Source organism: Pecten maximus, chromosome 7 (genome assembly GCF_902652985.1).
Source record: "Pecten maximus chromosome 7, xPecMax1.1, whole genome shotgun sequence".
Lineage (NCBI taxonomy): Eukaryota > Metazoa > Mollusca > Bivalvia > Pectinida > Pectinidae > Pecten > Pecten maximus.
This window is the reverse complement of record NC_047021.1, coordinates 9,504,374-9,522,652: the sequence shown is the minus strand read 5'-3', so window position 1 is coordinate 9,522,652 and position 18,279 is coordinate 9,504,374. Positions and strand designations below refer to the sequence as shown.

Below are 18,279 nucleotides of genomic sequence, written 5' to 3'. Positions count from 1 at the left end.
TATGTGATTCAACAGAATAAGTAACAATTATCAAGAATTATTCATTAAATATTTTGTAAATCTTGATAAATCATGCCACATGCTAAGCAGAATTATTCTCAATTCTAACAAAGGTGTTCGTCAGTATGACGTTTAAAGATTTTCCTCTCATCGTTGATAGCAGTAAGTTATCTATTTTATTGCATTTTGCCAGTGAAATATAGATTTGTCAAACTAATAAAACTTAGATTTTCACTGCAGCGATCAGCAGTGAAAATATAAGATTTTGCAGAGATAATATAATTTTTGCAGTGAATATATAAGTTTTCCGTTTTTGACCAATCAGAGCGGACCTTTGTATTCACCTCGTTGAAGCGGAGATAGATAAATTGGTTAATTTGCTGTATTTCTGAAATATTCTGACTAGTTTTTGACAAATTACTAACTTGACGTTAGCTATTCATGCACAGATTCTCCGATAACAGCAGAAAACGCTTAAATAGCGCTGATCAGTCCTTTCAAAACGGCGCCGTCAAGTTGACGTGGAGTAACGTCACAAAGAGATGACGTCATTACTGATTCTCGCACTTTTTGACTATTAATTTTCCGATGTTTTTAATTTTGTTTTTAAGTTTATGAGATAAAATAAAAAGAAAATTGAATGGTTTCCCGTTTAATATAACATATATTTCAAGAGTATGACAGAATATCGATATTTCACGAGTGCGAAGCACGTGTGAAAAATATCGAAATATTCTGCCATACGATATATATTAAACACTCACAGCTGATTTCCATAGGGGTTATAGACAAAAACTAATCAAATGAACACCAGAAAACTCGTTTATTCGCTGTATAATTCTCTAGGTTATCATGATTTGTTCCAGTGTAAATTAGATAACATTTAAGTGTGAGGGAATCTTTTTTTTTTTCTTTGTTTTTGAAATAAAATACTACAATATTTCTTTTAATTACATATTGTTCCAGAATGGTGGTTGGTCCAAGTGTATAATTCTGGATGAATAGATGAGTTACGTTACACCTGTATTCTCCACGGTCTGATGTATCGATGTACAAAAAGTGTAGATTACCTGTCAATAAATTGATGTAAATATTACTTCGTTCTGTCCAATTCATTCAAACGTAGACACATTTCTTTAAAAAGAGTAAACCCCATGTGACAAGGGAGATAATACAGATGAGTTAGTGTGGGAAGGTAAAGATATATTGTATTTTAGCCAGTAGTTTGTTCTGTCAAATATCACCTTTGTAGAAGACAAACACAAAATGCCGTGATGATACAGTTGCAGTCATCACAACATTCTATGCGGTGCATCAGGTCCATAAGGCAAAAGATGACTCATACTATTGTCTTCAAAACATTATCAATATCGGTATTATGACAGTGACGTCACAGTACAATCAATCTTGTCCTGTCGTCTAGTTACCCAATTGAACTGATTAGCGTCTGGCGTCGGTAGAAATTTATCACCCAAACATCTGATACATTAACAGAAATATATATTGTCCAGACATACCATCAGTGTCGTATGTGATTCGGTTGTTATATTGTACCCGGCGTGGTAGGTTTGTTGTTGTTGTGACCTTGACCAAGTGTATTTCCGGTGTCATTTCGCTGTGGCTGTGTGATTGTTCACTTGCGGATTGTATGTCACGTTAATAGTCGGGGTGGTTATTGGGTATATCATCATTTCGGTCACCTCCATATTGTCACTCAATGTTCGGCCATACTTGTTTCCCGCAATGCAAGTGTACATTCCTTCGATCCAGTCGTTGTGAGGCCTTAGTGTTAAATTTGACACACTATTATACACTGTGTGATTCTGAATAACACCTCCATAATGCTCCCATACAAATCTACAACATAAATGTTACCCATATTAAACAACCAATTTACCTGTACAGACTCTTCAACATCAGTCGCTTACTTTGGTCTTTAGATTTGAGTCACTATAGCAACATTTTCATTTTAAGCTATAAGTGAGTGTACCAATACATATTTTCGTTTTTCCTTTGTTTGACGTTGTTTCATTCCTGCCCGTTTTGTCTCCCAATGATCTGGTCTTTATAACGTAACCAACAGGGACCACTAACAACTCAGCTGTATCGTATGAATTCACTATCGATAATTTTAAATTAAGATAGCGACATCCTTGCTTCCACTATCTATGGAGAAATCCATGTATTTGCTAGTTGTTTGAAATATAACGATTTCCATAATAGATGTTAACTGCTGTTTAAACTTAGAAGTCGATGGATTTGAGAGATATAGGCTAATTAATAGGAAAATTGACATTTCTTTGTGCAATTAGAAGTAATCGACGTGTTCGGTGATCGTTGTCCCGTTGTCAGTACCCGGTTCTGTTGAAACTGTAGAGTACCCGGATTTAACCTAGATTTGTATTGGGGTTATCATCTATAGTGTTTCCACTTGGTTTGGATATCTATTCGAATCCAATCGTACTCTAACACATTGAAGCCATTTTTGGTGTCTGCTTGTTTTGTTTCCAGAACTACAAACAACATACAAGTGTATGGGGAAGGCAGTTATGATTGACCTATTTTAGGATGCATACTACATTATTAATGAAGAAGAAGACGCCTACTTTTCCGGAACCCCTGGTTAAGGTTCATTCGCCATTCGATATTATATATTATGATAATGAGTCTTTGTCAAATAAATAATTTCTAATGTTTCACTAGTATAAATAGAACAAGTAATTAAATCAAATATACAATACTTAAACTTTGTGAAAACAAAAGATACATATTTATATGTATACAAACACTACTTACATGAGGGGGAAGGAGCCGTCCGCCCTACAGTAGATAGTAAGACTTGTTGTGTAGGTTGTGTAGTAATCTTTCTTTATGTAAAACTACATCCTTGCGTATATATACAAAGATGATCGTCCGGAAATATAACTTTTTCATAATAATAATGGATCTAGTCTTATTGACTGCATTCTGGTTGAGGAATCCAACTTTAACAACATTCTTAGTTTTCAATCTGGTGTGTTTAATGCATTTTCGGACCATTCCCCAATTTGTTTTTCTCTTAACACCAGTAGGAAACAGGATGACACTGTACATGATAAGACAAATCGTGCTGACAAATTGTTACTGAATGCGAAATGGAATGATGATTGACAGAAATCTACCTAATTTGTTAGAACCTGTGAATCGCCAGACCTAAGTAAAACTAATATCATGTTAGTATGTTGTTGATAAACTCACTTTATGTTATATCACCATATTGTTCATTAAAGTATAATAGCAAAAGTACATATACATGTAAAACGAATTTCACAGAAGACAAACATTGGTTTACAGAAGCATATAAAATGCGGTATCGAGATTATAAAAATTAATATCTTCCTTTAATTTATATTAGTCTATAGAGAATCGCCTGAAACTCGTTAAGGAAGAAAAGGTTGTATAAAAAAACTGGAATGAAAACTAAAACGAGAATATAAAGGGCACCAAGGTAACATGCTAGAATATATGAGGAAACATAACCCAAGGGAATTTTATAGACATTTCAAGGGACAAAAGAAATACACGGAAAGCACATTTACTCATGACTACTTCTATAAGTATTATCATTCATTAGCATTTACTGAACCAGACCTTAATGCGGATGTAAATGATTGGACATGACGCTGAACCACAAAGGTTTAAACACAAACAAAGCATGTGGACATGCTAATATTCTAAATGAATATCTTATAAAGTATAGAGATGTACGTTTTACCATGTTTACGAGTTTTATTTAATAATGTTTTTTAAAAGGATATTTTCCGGAATCGTGGTCAAAAGGAAATATTGTAGCTGTTTTAATGAAGGGATATTTTAATGGTTCAAATTATTATAGGGGTACTACACTTGTAAGCCGTGTCGGAAAACTATTCACATCTATTGTTAATAACAGTCTGGTTAATTTTGATATCATGTATAAAATCATTACTGATGCGCCGCGCTACAATCCTTAATTAGTCATACTCTTGAAAAAGACTTTAATGTTGTGTAATTGTTCATATTCGGTCAAAATGACACCCCTCAATGTTCATATTCGGTCAAAATGACACCCCTCAATGTTTATATTGGTGTTCATATTCGGTAAAAATGACTCCCCTAGTGTTCATGTTCTGTAAAACTAACACCCTCGGTGTTCATATTCGATGAAATGACACCCCTCTGTGTATAATGACTATAACACATTTTTACATCCCTGTGTTTAGTACTGAAGGATATAATACAAGTAAGTATATATGTGTATACAGTCAGGTGTACTAGAAGACTGAATTAAGAACTATGAAGCGCGAAGTGTATTTTGCGCGTTATTTATAGCGGTAGACGGATTTCCACCAGTCTATGTAAACGTACAGTGTCCGTACTTCCTGTTAGACAATACAGGAAGTTACTTAGTGTTAGAGGAACCAAGACACAGAGGTGAGAACATTTATATTAATTCAGTGTTCATGATACAATTGTTTATTAATATTAATTCAATAAGTGAAATTGTTAAATATATACATTTTTATGTTTGTAAGACATAATTTACTTCATAGTTCACAGCCAGATTATTGATGTAAAGCACTTGTTGTATTCCTTGTGTTTGAAACTAAAACCATTTACATTTTATAGCTTAGAAATTCGATAAAAAATGGTTACATATCATAATACTATAGAAATTCGATAAAAATGGTTATATATTTTAATACTATAGAAATTCGATAAATATAGTTATACATTATAATACTATAGAAATTCGTTAAATATAGTTATATATTATAATACTATAGAAATTCCGGAAAAATATAGTTATATATTATAATACTATAGAAATTCCGGAAAAATATAGTTATATATTATAATTCTATAGAAATTCGATAAATATAGTTATCTACTACAACAATATAGAACTTCGATCAATATAGTTATATACTAAAACACAATAGAACTTCGATAAATATAGTTATATACTTCAACACCAACATTTACAACGAGTGTTTTAGATGAAGTGCCGGTGTTCCTCGAATAACAGGTATTTCGTTCTCACCCCAAATGGATTGTTATATATTATTCAATCTACATGTACATATAGATAGTAACCGTTATATGATCATTTATTTGATACGTATATTGGCAAGTGGATGATACTTGTTATCATGTATACCTGTACACCAAGTTTATAAATTCACGAGATGAGGTAATATGCTTTGTTTGAGATACCAAATTATTTACAAATATTCTTTTCAGTGCACCACATCTTAGTGACCGGTATGGATGTTGTATGCTTCTCCTTTGACTGTACCTTTTACGACGATGGCAGTTCAAACTGTACCACCATTGATCCAAGATACACCAAATCAACGACATATAAACCTACATTTAAACCAACACGACAAACCGCAACGAACTCGACTACGGCAAGACCACCTCCTTCTGAACCGATCACAACTCCAAAGGCTACAGCCAAACCGACTACGGCAAAGCCATCTCCTTCTGAACCTATTACTACTCCAAAGGCTACAGCGAAACCGACTACGGCAAAACAATCTCCTACTGAACCGATCATAACTCCAAAGTCTTCAGTAGGCCCTACCACAACAAAAGCACGTCCTACTAAGCAGATTACTACTCCAAAGACTACAGCGAAACCGACCACGGCAAAACCATCTCCTACTGAACCGACTACGGTACCACTATCGTCACAGAAATCTTCGGTAGCCACGCCTACATCCTATCAAACAACCGATGTCATCTACACCACTACCAACATCAGGACGTCATATCTTCCAATGGGACATAAAGTGACGTCACCAGGAACACCTGCTGTTGGACCTTCCGTCTATATACCGTGTTCAGTTGTGGGTTTTGTTGTAGTAGTGGTCCTGCTCGCCAGTATTGCTATTGTACGTCGCTATAGAAACCGAAGGCGAAGGTATGTGACATCAACTCACCTCATCATCATTATATTAAATGTCCTCTTCCAAGGGAGATAATAGTTGACACAGATCATAGCAAACTATGACGTTACCTTGTAGTCCTATAATTTGACGGACAAACTTGTTGTAACACCCTAGTTTAGTCATATGCAAACGTATATCAGACGCATGCGACTCCCTGCATAGTTGTCAGATTCCTTTTATTCTCTCTTCTTTGATACACAAATCTTTCAAAGAGACCAAATTAAGACCTCTTCATTCAGTGCAACATTCAGCAATGCTGAGGTCGGAGGAGTAATAAGTGTTTCTATTCCCAGGCCAAGATAAACCAAAACCTATAGATGGTACTTAACGTTCCGCTTAAAATTCACTTTGTGATGACTATAGGAAACCTGTTGTCAGTATACTGTGATCCAGGGGAGTGTAATGATACACTGTCAAGTTTATGATATTTAAGGGAGACGACATTTGTTGATCTGTTTCGTACCAAATTTGCACGAAGGACATTTTCGGTCAAAAAAAATAAAGACCGGCATGATAATGTATTAGAGCAGGAATATAATTTGGTTCGATTTTGTATTGTTTAACGCTCTACAGCTAATCTATGTGAGAGATGAACTACTGAAGCGTGAGTGTTTGGGGAGGTTGCGGTAAGTTCGTGTACGTCTCCATGTGATAGCGCGATACTTAAAACGATGTTATAGTGCTACCTCACTGAAAGATACTGCTGAAAATATCCAAGCAGCAGAATGCCTCAAATGGTCGTTATATACTGACAACGTACAAACCAGTCTTCCCACTCCCAAAATGATGAGTGTTTAACAGGAATAGCAACTACAAACTTTAAAGACTCGGTATGTTTCGACCAGGGACAGATCCCAAAGCTTTAGGGACGCTCAACTAAAGGTCAGATGTGGCACGTGAGTGGTTAGAAAGAAGAAAAACGATAAGATCCCCAAAATAGTCGCCCTATAAGATCATGTAAAGAAGCAGTATGTACAATTATTACGGCCCTTCCTACAGAATAAAACCGTTAAAATTGTAATAAATATGGGAAATGCCACCAAACAGCTAAGGAAGAATTCTAATTTGTTTTTATTGTGTTTTTCAACTTTAATACATTAAACGCACAAAGTCTTAGGTAGACGCAAATGGTAAGAAAGGCAGTCACAACCTTAGTCTATTTAATGAATTAATACTGTTTTAATGCGTATTCCATGCCAATACATAACTTTTCATTCAAACTTTAAAAATCGATCGCGGTCGGACATGCAACACCTCCTTAAAAAACACAATATCTATTCTGATCATAATCGGGGTATAGTTATTACCGACTAGAGCAGCATGTATTACTTGTTATGTAGTACGTACTTCAGTCACACAGACTATGCAGTGAGTTACTGAAATCGTTGTTAACACTCACTTTAATACGTAGTATATGCCAATACAATGCTTTTCACTCAAACTTTTAAAATCGATCGCTGGCGGGCATGCAACACATTCTTTACGAACACATTATCTATTCTTATCATATTTGGAGTGAAGTCATTCGAAATAGGCAGTGATTTATCGATATCGTTGTAAACACGTACTTCAAAACACCGAACACTTAATACCAGTACAATAATTATCTAACGTTATTGTCACATACGTATTAGGTCATATTTCACTGAGAACGTCTGTGGTATAAACACTGATGTCACATTCCCTTAACTGTCTACATTTAATCAATCAGGTGAATTGATATGTAATTTTATATTTGTTTTATCTATTTAATAGACTATGTTCCAATAGCTTTATTTTTGTTTTTGCTTCCTTGACTTAATGTAATCATTAAATGAGAAAAACTTTTGCAGTTCGGCGGCCAGGCGACTTTTGGATGCTGATTATATGGGTGACCTTATAGATGAAACACCTCGGTCTACAGTGGTACGTAAATGAGGCTCACACCAATCCTATTATTTCATTAATATGTTATCGTATCAAACATACTCATCATGGTGGGAGAGATAGTCTTCACATCTGAACTGTCCAATCGTCATCACATGCCCTGGATTTAACTGTCATGTCTGTCATTGAATTAATTTGTCTGGTCAAAATATTCTAGCTTCAAGTCATGTACACATTTTATGCTTACTCGTATTCATTTAGAACGTTATGCTTGCAGCCTACTGTCCTATCACCAAACGGAGACCCTATGTTCCAAGACGTCTCCCTAACAGATGAAAGCGACGATACAGACGAAACTGAAGTGGAACGTCTAGACTTAATTGAAATTAGTTCGGAAGACAGCTATGATTTGGAAAAAGCAGCACCAGTTCATACGGACAATATCATATTTGATATAACAACAATACGCACACAGAGAGAACGGAATGTCAACGAAGACAATGTTGTTTGAATAATGTTCAAGTTTTAGTCGGTTGTGGAGTAGGTAAAGAAGTGCTAGAATATTTAATGTTTTGTCAAAACTGTGGTGCAGAACTCAAGCATTCAAATTTTATTCGATTATGGAAAAATAAGTATTTAAACAGATGAAAAACAAGGTAACCGTGTTACAATGTCTGTTGAACACTCTTATTATGCCCTAAACGATTTCAGATTTTTAGACAAAACATTTCTGTATTACTATCGTTCATACAATCATATCTGTATCCTTTTTGGAAGTTTTAAATAAATCTACATAACATTTCTATATATAGTAACATTACCTTTCTAGCTGGTGACATTACCTTTCTAGCTGGTGACATTACCTTGGATATCAATATTTAGTATTCGACTCTAACTACCTGTATATAATGTTATTGCACTGTTATTTGTGAATGTATGTTTTGGTATATATTAACAAATGTGATGGATGTATTATACATGACATTTTGGAATAAAATTTCAAAAAGAAATCCGTTTGATTTTACTTTACCTGTGTTAAAGACAAATGTGCATCTATGAGTCAATACGATGTAACTAAATCGTCTAATTGAAAAAGTGGTATCAGCAAATGAAATGTGTCAGCCTATTTTTATTCTGCTAAGTAACAAATTATCAACATAAATACATAAACATATCTATATTTTTTTCCACAAAATACGGTATGTAGTACTGTATAGGTATCAGTAGATTGGTGACTGGTAGTACGATATGTAGTACTGTATAGGTATCAATAGATTGGTGACTGGTAGTACGGTATGTAGTACTGTATAGGTATCAGTAGATTGGTGACTGGTAGTACGGTATGTAGTGTTATATAGGTATCAGTAGATTGGTGACTGGTAGTACGGTATGTAGTGTTGTATAGGTATCAGTAGATTGGTGACTGGTAGTACGGAATATAGTACTGTATTGGTATCAGTAGATTGGTGACTGGTAGTACGGTATGTAGTACTGTATAGGTATCAGTAGATTGGTGACTGGTAGTACGGTATGTAGTGTTATATAGGTATCAGTAGATTGGTGACTGGTAGTACGGTATGTAGTACTGTATAGGTATCAGTAGATTGGTGACTGGTAGTACGGTATGTAGTACTGTATAGGTATCAGTAGATTGGTGACTGGTAGTACGGTATGTAGTATTATATAGATATCAGTAGATTGGTGACTGGTAGTACGGTATGTAGTGTTATATAGGTATCAGTAGATTGGTGACTGGTAGTACGGTATGTAGTGTTATATAGGTATCAGTAGATTGGTGACTGGTAGTACGGTATGTAGTGTTATATAGGTATCAGTAGATTGGTGACTGGTAGTAAGGTATGTAGTGTTATATAGGTATCAGTAGATTGGTGACTGGTAGTACGGTATGTAGTACTGTATAGGTATCAGTAGATTGGTGACTGGTAGTACGGTATGTAGTGTTATATAGGTATCAGTAGATTGGTGACTGGTAGTACGGTATGTAGTACTGTATAGGTATCAGTAGATTGGTGACTGGCAGTACGGTATGTACTGTTATATAGGTATCAGTAGATTGGTGACTGGTAGTACGGTATGTAGTGTTATATAGGTATCAGTAGATTGGTGACTAGTAGTACGGTTTGTAGTGTTATATAGGTATCAGTAGATTGGTGACTGGTAGTACGGTATGTAGTACTGTATTGGTATCAGTAGATTGGTGACTGGTAGTACGGTATGTAGTATTATATAGGTATCTGTATATTGGTGACTGGTAGTACGGTATGTAGTATTATATAGGTATCTGTATATTGGTGACTGGTAGTACGGTATGTAGTGTTATATAGGTATCAGTAGATTGGTGACTGGTAGTACGGTATGTAGTGTTATATAGGTATCAGTAGATTGGTGACTGGTAGTACGGTATGTAGTGTTATATAGGTATCAGTAGATTGGTGACTGGTAGTACGGTATGTAGTGTTATATAGGTATCAGTAGATTGGTGACTGGTAGTACGGTATGTAGTGTTATATAGGTATCAGTAGATTGGTGACTGGTAGTACGGTATGTAGTGTTATATAGGTATCAGTAGATTGGTGACTGGTAGTACGGTATGTAGTGTTATATAGGTATCAGTAGATTGGTGACTGGTAGTACGGTATGTAGTACTGTATAGGTATCAGTAGATTGGTGACTGGTAGTACGGTATGTAGTGTTATATAGGTATCAGTAGATTGGTGACTGGTAGTACGGTATGTAGTGTTATATAGGTATCAGTAGATTGGTGACTGGTAGTACGGTATGTAGTGTTATATAGGTATCAGTAGATTGGTGACTGGTAGTACGGAATGTAGTGTTATATAGGTATCAGTAGATTGGTGACTGGTAGTACGGTATGTAGTGCTATATAGGTATCAGTAGATTGGTGACTGGTAGTACGGTATGTAGTGTTATATAGGTATCAGTAGATTGGTGACTGGTAGTACGGTATGTAGTGTTATATAGGTATCAGTAGATTGGTGACTGGTAGTACGGTATGAAGGACTGTATAGGTATCAGTAGATTGGTGACTGGCAGTACGGTATGTAGTGTTATATAGGTATCAGTAGATTGGTGACTGGTAGTACGGTATGTAGTGTTATATAGGTATCAGTAGATTGCTGACAGGTAGTACGGTATGTAGTACTGTATAGGTATCAGTAGATTGGTGACTGGTAGTACGGAATGTAGTACTGTATTGGTATCAGTAGATTGGTGACTGGTAGTACAGTATGTAGTATTATATAGGTATCAGTAGATTGGTGACTGTTAGTACGGTATGTAGTACTGTATAGGTATCAGTAGATTGGTGACTGGTAGTACGGTATGTAGTACTGTATAGGTATCAGTAGATTGGTGACTGGTAGTACGGTATGAAGGACTGTATAGGTATCAGTAGATTGGTGACTGGTAGTACGGTATGTAGTACTATATAGGTATCAGTAGATTGCTGACTGGTAGTACGGTATGTAGTGTTATATAGGTATCAGTAGATTGGTAACTGGTAGTACGGTATGTAGTGTTATATAGGTATCAGTATATTGGTGACTGGTAGTACGGTATGTAGTGTTATATAGGTATCAGTAGATTGGTGACTGGTAGTACGGTATGTAGTGTTATATATGTATCAGTAGATTGGTGACTGGTAGTACGGTATGTAGTACTGTATAGGTATCAGTAGATTGGTGACTGGTAGTACGGTATGTATTGTTATATAGGTATCAGTAGATTGGTGACTGGTAGTACGGTATGTAGTACTATACACATTTGTAGGTATCAGTAGGTGACTGGTAGTACGGTATGTAGTAATGTATAGGTATCAGTAGGTGACTGGTAGTACGGTATGTAGTACTATACACATTTGTAGGTATCGGTAGGTTGATGACTGGTAGTACGGTAACTTCCTGTTAGACAGTCATAAGGAAGTTGTCCCGAGCTTTTGAGGAAGTAAATGTGAATGTTTTGTGCTAAGAAAGTGTTTAAAAATAGACGTTAATCAGTCATGCTAAGTTGATGTTAAAATATGCTTAACATTCAGCGTTACAGGAAATTTTGTAACACAGTAAATGTTGTATGAAAGGCACATGATGTAAAGTTTTTTTTAGTATCGACAAAACCTCAATTGTTTTACGGTTACAAGACACCTCATTTGTATATGACATTAAGTGATTATTTAAGTATATCATGTATATTTACTTTGTAAAGAATATCAGGTATCACTGATAGTAATCAGGTATTCTTTAATATCACCATGTGTGGTCATTTTAATATCCTTACATACAGTATCACTATATCCCTATCACTAAACCACACGGCCATACCCGATACAACACGATACCAAAAACCTCCGAAGACGCCAAAAAGTCATACATTACAGAACAAACCATATAATTGACATAAACGTTCAATGTGACAACTACAGAGTTCCTCAGATATAAGTTCACCAGGTCATTATTCTCTAATATATAGTATATTGACTGTACAACACACATCTATCACAAAAGTCTGATCATTTAAACAAGCTTTATACGTATATATAAAGTTAACATTAACACAGCGTTAACTCATTTCCTTTTATTTCCAATAAAGTCTATGCTGGTCAAACTGATATTTATTTAAAACCATACTTACTTACAACCATGCCTCACTGTGACATTATACGGTAATAAACCTATCACATAAATAATGCTGTATAATAAATTGTGTCGTTGTAGTTTACGTCAAATGACAGTTGTTTTAAATCGTAGATTATGGCACATATAAAACACACAGATGTCATTAAAATAGACACTATTTTCATTTGAAGTAGGCCAAACATCGAAAACGTTGTCATTGTATACCATACAATATATAATAAACAGACCGACACGATTGCTAAACAAACTAGACGTTGGAGTTAAATGCATGCAGGTAAGTGTGAATCATGAATGCACTAACGCTTAGACTGACGAATACGCAATAAATTTGTATGGAAAATGTTTACATAGACATAACTTTCTATTTATAAACTTTTTGTCACGATCACGAATGGTTAGTCCGCCATAACCGACTATACCAGTATTGATAAAGATTGTATAGAGAAGGGGTACAGAGCAGTCAACGAATCTACTTCATAGCAGAGGAATAACTCGAAACCTTAAGTCCAGCTGGACACGAGAGTGAATATGTTTTGGTTACTTTGGCTTCTCATAACGATGTACAATGTAGCTGTTCTCGATTACAACACCAGATACGGTGCTGGTGGTGTTCTTTTGCTAGAAGTTATGACTCGAACGACTACAAATGTACCTACCCGTACTAGCTTGTTATACGACCACCCTAATTAGCTAGTTGTACGACCATTCGATTTCGATAGCCTTACGACTACCCGAGTTAGCAATTTGTACGACCATTTGATTTAGATAGCTGTTCGACTACACCAATTAGCTAGTATCGATCCTACATACTACAAACTTAAAGACATCACAATTGAGGAAAGTTATGTCGAGTTCTCCTTTGTCAGAGAGGTCAACAAATCAGAGGGGGGTAATACAAATGAGGGTACTCTGGAGAATGGCAACGACGCCTATGATATATTGTGTAATTGTGTTAAGAAAACAGTTGTGTAAGATTTGGTACTGATTATGACCACACGGACAATAGAGAGCCACGGTCATCTTATCTGTGATAGTTTCCGTGTAAAATTCTCACACCTCCCGGTCTATGGTCGGCAGTACACTAATGATTTGAATTAAATTAAACAAAAATGAGAAAAATACTTTGTTTGAGTTCCTGATTTGTTGCTATAGACAATATTCCTAACAAAAGTTAAAATACAATCGTTTGAGTACGTGCTATATTTTCTGATGTGGCCTTATTGTTTAGGATAATAATCTGTTCCATCGACAACATTCGATAATGTTATATCATAAAACCCTAAATGACTAACGATCATCATACACAACGAACGTAATCATGGCATATGTTTATTTAAAGCTCTTCTCGAAGTGTTATATTTACTCGCTTTAAATTTATGATACTTTTTTTTTATCAAATTATGTGGGTGATTAATTCAAACAGAGACAGACGGCCATATTTTTTGCGCTATTCATTCTATATAATGACGTCACATTCAAGTGTGATTAGCTCAGCCAATGCAAAACACTCCCAGGTTTAAATTACAGTACAAATAATATGAGAAAGTGAACATAAAACTGTATTGGCTATGGTTTAAGTTACAGGCTAATCGACTGATGTAGAAGATATAATCACTTGTCTGTCACCTGTAAAATATATATTATAACTGCATCTAAAAGTGAAATTGAAGCTTCGACATGTCAAGTTCTTTGGTGTCTATTTTGATTAGCACTTGATGCATCTACTATAGCGGATTACAACAGAACCATGTCGAACCAGAAACCAGAGGACTACAGTTTGTTCTGATGAGTATGCAAATGTGTTGTTTGAAGATATCCCTACCAAACCCAACGTTCCATCAGACAGAATTTCGCACGACTCAATCCTGAGTATTCTTACGTTTGTATAAGATGTGTCTCCTAAGTAACATCCTCCAGTACAGTTCGCACCAACATGCTTACGTTCAGCTTTCGTGGAAAAAAAGCAAGAAAAAAACATATCGTTTACAAGTTTGGAAGTGTTGTGGTAGGGTATAGAGGGATACAAATAAAGTATTTCAATAGTCTTCTTCATGACTACTGCATCCATCAAAGAAACTATTTCAGAAAACACACGTGATACCCGTCAACTGTTAGAAAGTTTTACAACAACATTTCTATAATCAGATCGTTCAAGGCTATAAACCAGGTCACCAAAATATTTCCGCAGCGTACATTGAAGTAATTGTAAAACCCGCACAAGAGAGTGTCATACTTTAAACTGATTAAGGTCTGCATACGAAAGTATTTATCATCTGCCATGTATAAGTCAGGTGTATAATATGAACGAAGTAAATAAACTTTGGGTTTTAACGTCTGATTTCATCTAAGTACAAACGATGAACATATCGCCTACGTCTTTCACATCATCCGAAAACTGTATACATTTTATATCGGAATTGGTTATGTCTACATTATTTTATATGGGATTTAGTTTTGTCTACATTATTTATATGGGATTTAGTTTTGTCTACATTATTTTATATGGGAATTAGTTATGTCTACATGACTACATTATTTTATATGGGAATTGGTTATGTCTACATTATTTTATATGAGAATTGGTCATGTTTACATTATTTTATATGATAATTGGTTATGTCTACATTATTTTATATGATAATTGGTTATGTCTACATTATTTTATATGAGAATTGGTTATGTCTACATTATTTTATATGGGAATTGGTTATGTCTACATTATTTTATATGTTTTATTTTATATTTTATACCTACATTTTTTTGTAACCTCCTGGTGAATATCTACATAAAATCCAATAATAGACGACCTGCATACTGAATACATAATACAAGATTGAAACGCAGTCATACACCAGTCTGTTGTCTACCTCTTAAGGCGACACTTTAGTAAAGCACAACGTGAGCTGTCAAGCATGACCGGTGATCTGACTCTGTGTTAATATGTAATTTATTCCACTCTTTGTAATTGTGTTATTTTATTCCATTAAATGCATCATCCCTTTATATCCTGTCATTATGCCAATTACGGTTCCGGAATTAAACCAAACCGAGCTAATATGGCCGAAGACATGACTGCTTTTCCTTCAAATACCACAAGTCTGCAAAAGTACAATACTAAATGGGTTAATACTTAAACAGTTAATAAGAAATAATTACTGCATGACGTCAGTTCAAGTACAAACTGTATTAGTTTATTTAAAACCATTCAGTAACTGTCTTCCTAATCCTTTTTTTTCGGAACTTCAAATGAAATTTGAGCCTTTCAACAACATTTAATCCCGTGACTGAATCAAGTAAGGATTCTATTTCAGTCACGACAAATTTCTTTGTCACTGGTTAAGTAGCCAGAGTTATTTAAAGAATCTATAGGATAAGGTACGTTAACTTCCGCGTTACCTTTGCGTTTGAGACACTGAGAGCTGGAATGATCTCTATATTGGTCACAAGTATCGGTCAGTGTCAAATAAAGAAGAAACCGAATATTGAGGCCGTGAAAAGTAAGTATATTCTTATATCATTTAGGGTGTATTTAAGGCAGCTATCAAAAATATATTTCTTGTCGTCAGGATGCCATTGTTAAACTGACTGATCAGTGGTATCTAGGTGATGAACCCGTCTGTAGTTACTGTATGTCACTAAAACCTGTATGATGTGTTGATTCTGTAGTTACTGTATGTCACTAAAACCTGTATGATGTGTTGATTCTGTAGTTACTGTACGTCATTGTTACCTGTATGATGTGTTGGTTATTCTGTAGTTACTGTACATTACTGTTACCTGTATGATGTGTTGATTCTGTAGTTACTGTACGTCACTGTTACATGTATGATGTGTTGATTCTGTAGTTACTGTACGTCACTGTTACCTGTATGATGTATTGGTGATTCTGTAGTTACTGTACGTCACTGTTACCTGTAAGATGTGTTGGTGATTCTCTAGTTACTGTACATTACTGTTACCTGTATGATTTGTTGGTGATTCTGTAGTTACTGTACGTCATTGTTACCTGTATGATGTGTTGGTGATTCTCTAGTTACTATACCACACTGTTACCTTTATGACGTGTTGGTGATTCTGCAGTTACTGTACGTCACAGTTACTTGTATGATGTGTTGATGATTCTGTAGTTACTGTACGTCACTGTTACCTGTATGATGTGTTGGTGATTCTCTACTTAATGTACATCACTGTTACCTGTATGACGTGTAGGTGATTCTGCAGTTACTGTACGTCACAATTACCTGTATGACGTGTTAATGATTCTCAAGTTACTGTACGTCACAGTTACCTGTAAGATGTGTTGGTGACTCTCTAGTAACTGTACGTCACTGTTACCTGTATGATTTGTTAGTGATTCTGTTAGTTATGAAGTCATTTTACCTGTATGATGTGTTGGTTATTCTGTAGTTATGTATATTTACTGTTCCGTATGGATGTGTTAATGATTCTCGAGTTACTGTACGTCACAGTTACCTGTATGATGTGTTGGTGATCTCTAGTAAATGTAAGTCACTGTTACCTGTATGATGTGTTGGTGATTCTGTAGTTACTGTCGTTCACGTAACTGTATGACGTGTGGTGATTCTCTTAGTTACTGTACGTCACGTTACTTTAGTTTTGGTGATCTTATTATGATCACGTTACCTTACATGTGTTTGGTGATTTTTATTTTGTATTTTATTTACCTGTATGATGTGGGGTGTTTGTTTCTGTCGTCACGTTACCGTATAAAGGTGGTTATTCGTGTTACTGTGTCCTTTACCGTATGAGGGTTTGATTTTTAAAGTTCTTCGCCCTTTTCCCCTGTTAGGGTTTGGGTTTTCTTTTATGTAGTCACATTCCTGTTATTTTTGGTTTTTCTGTGTTTTGTACTCATTTACCCTGATGAGGGGTTGTTTATGTATTAGTCACTTTTCCCTGTAAATTGTTTGGTGATTCGTAGTTTGACTCACGTTACCTGTATGGTGTTGTGATTCTTATTACGTCGTCCGTTCCCTTTAAAGGGTTTTTGATTCTTTTTTTACTGTACGCCCCCTTTTTGTAATTTTTTTTTTTGAAACGCCCCAAATTCCCTGTAAAGGGTGTTTTGAGTATGTAGTTACTGTACGTTACTGTTACCTGTATGATGTGTTGGTGATTCTGTAGTTACTGTACGTCACTGTTACCTGTATGATGTGTTGGTTATTCTGTAGTTACTGTACGTCACTGTTACCTGTATGATGTGTTGATTCTATAGTTACTGTACGTCACTGTTACCTGTATGATGTGTTGGTGATTCTGTAGTTACTGTACGTCACATGTTACCTGTATGAGTGTTGGTGATTCTGTAGTTTACTGTACGTCACTGTTACCTGTATGATGTGTTGGATTCTGATAGTTACTGTACGTCACTGTTACCTGTATGATGTGTTGGTGATTCTGTAGTTTACTGTACGTCACTTTTACCTGTATGATGTGTTGATGATTTTGTAGTTACTGTACGTCACAGTTACCTGTATGACGTGTTGGTGATTCTGTAGTTACTGTTCGTCACAGTTACCTGTATGACGGTGTTGGTGATTCTGTAGTTACTGTTCGTCACTGTTACCTGTATGATGTGTTGATTCTGTAGTTATGTACGTCACTATTACCTGTAATGTGTTGGTGATTCGTTTTTACGTATCTCATTTTCCCTGTAGATTGTGATGATCTGTAGTTATGTACGTCACATTTGTTATTTTTATTTTTGGGTTTATATTTGATGTTGTGGTGGATTTTAGTTATGT

At 35.4% G+C, this 18,279-nt stretch overlaps 1 protein-coding gene across 1 annotated transcript; it reads left to right on the top strand.

The window, feature by feature from the left end:
• Positions 1-4,408: 4,408 nt before the first annotated feature.
• On the top strand, positions 4,409-8,845 carry LOC117331535 (salivary glue protein Sgs-3-like). Its single transcript, XM_033890280.1, has 4 exons — positions 4,409-4,452; positions 5,263-5,947; positions 7,808-7,880; positions 8,119-8,845. Exons 2-4 carry the CDS (start codon positions 5,286-5,288, stop codon positions 8,350-8,352), a joined length of 969 nt encoding a protein of 322 aa, XP_033746171.1. The 5' UTR covers positions 4,409-4,452; positions 5,263-5,285; the 3' UTR covers positions 8,353-8,845.
• Positions 8,846-18,279: the final 9,434 nt, after the last annotated feature.

Bases quoted from the DNA above. Each gene is read 5' to 3' on its own strand.
- LOC117331535 (XM_033890280.1), top strand. From the start codon at position 5,286: ATGGATGTTGTATGCTTCTCCTTTGACTGTACCTTTTACGACGATGGC. The intron at 5,948-7,807 runs GTATGTGACATC...AAACTTTTGCAG, and splicing joins TATAGAAACCGAAGGCGAAG to TTCGGCGGCCAGGCGACTTT. The intron at 7,881-8,118 runs GTACGTAAATGA...TTATGCTTGCAG, and splicing joins AAACACCTCGGTCTACAGTG to CCTACTGTCCTATCACCAAA.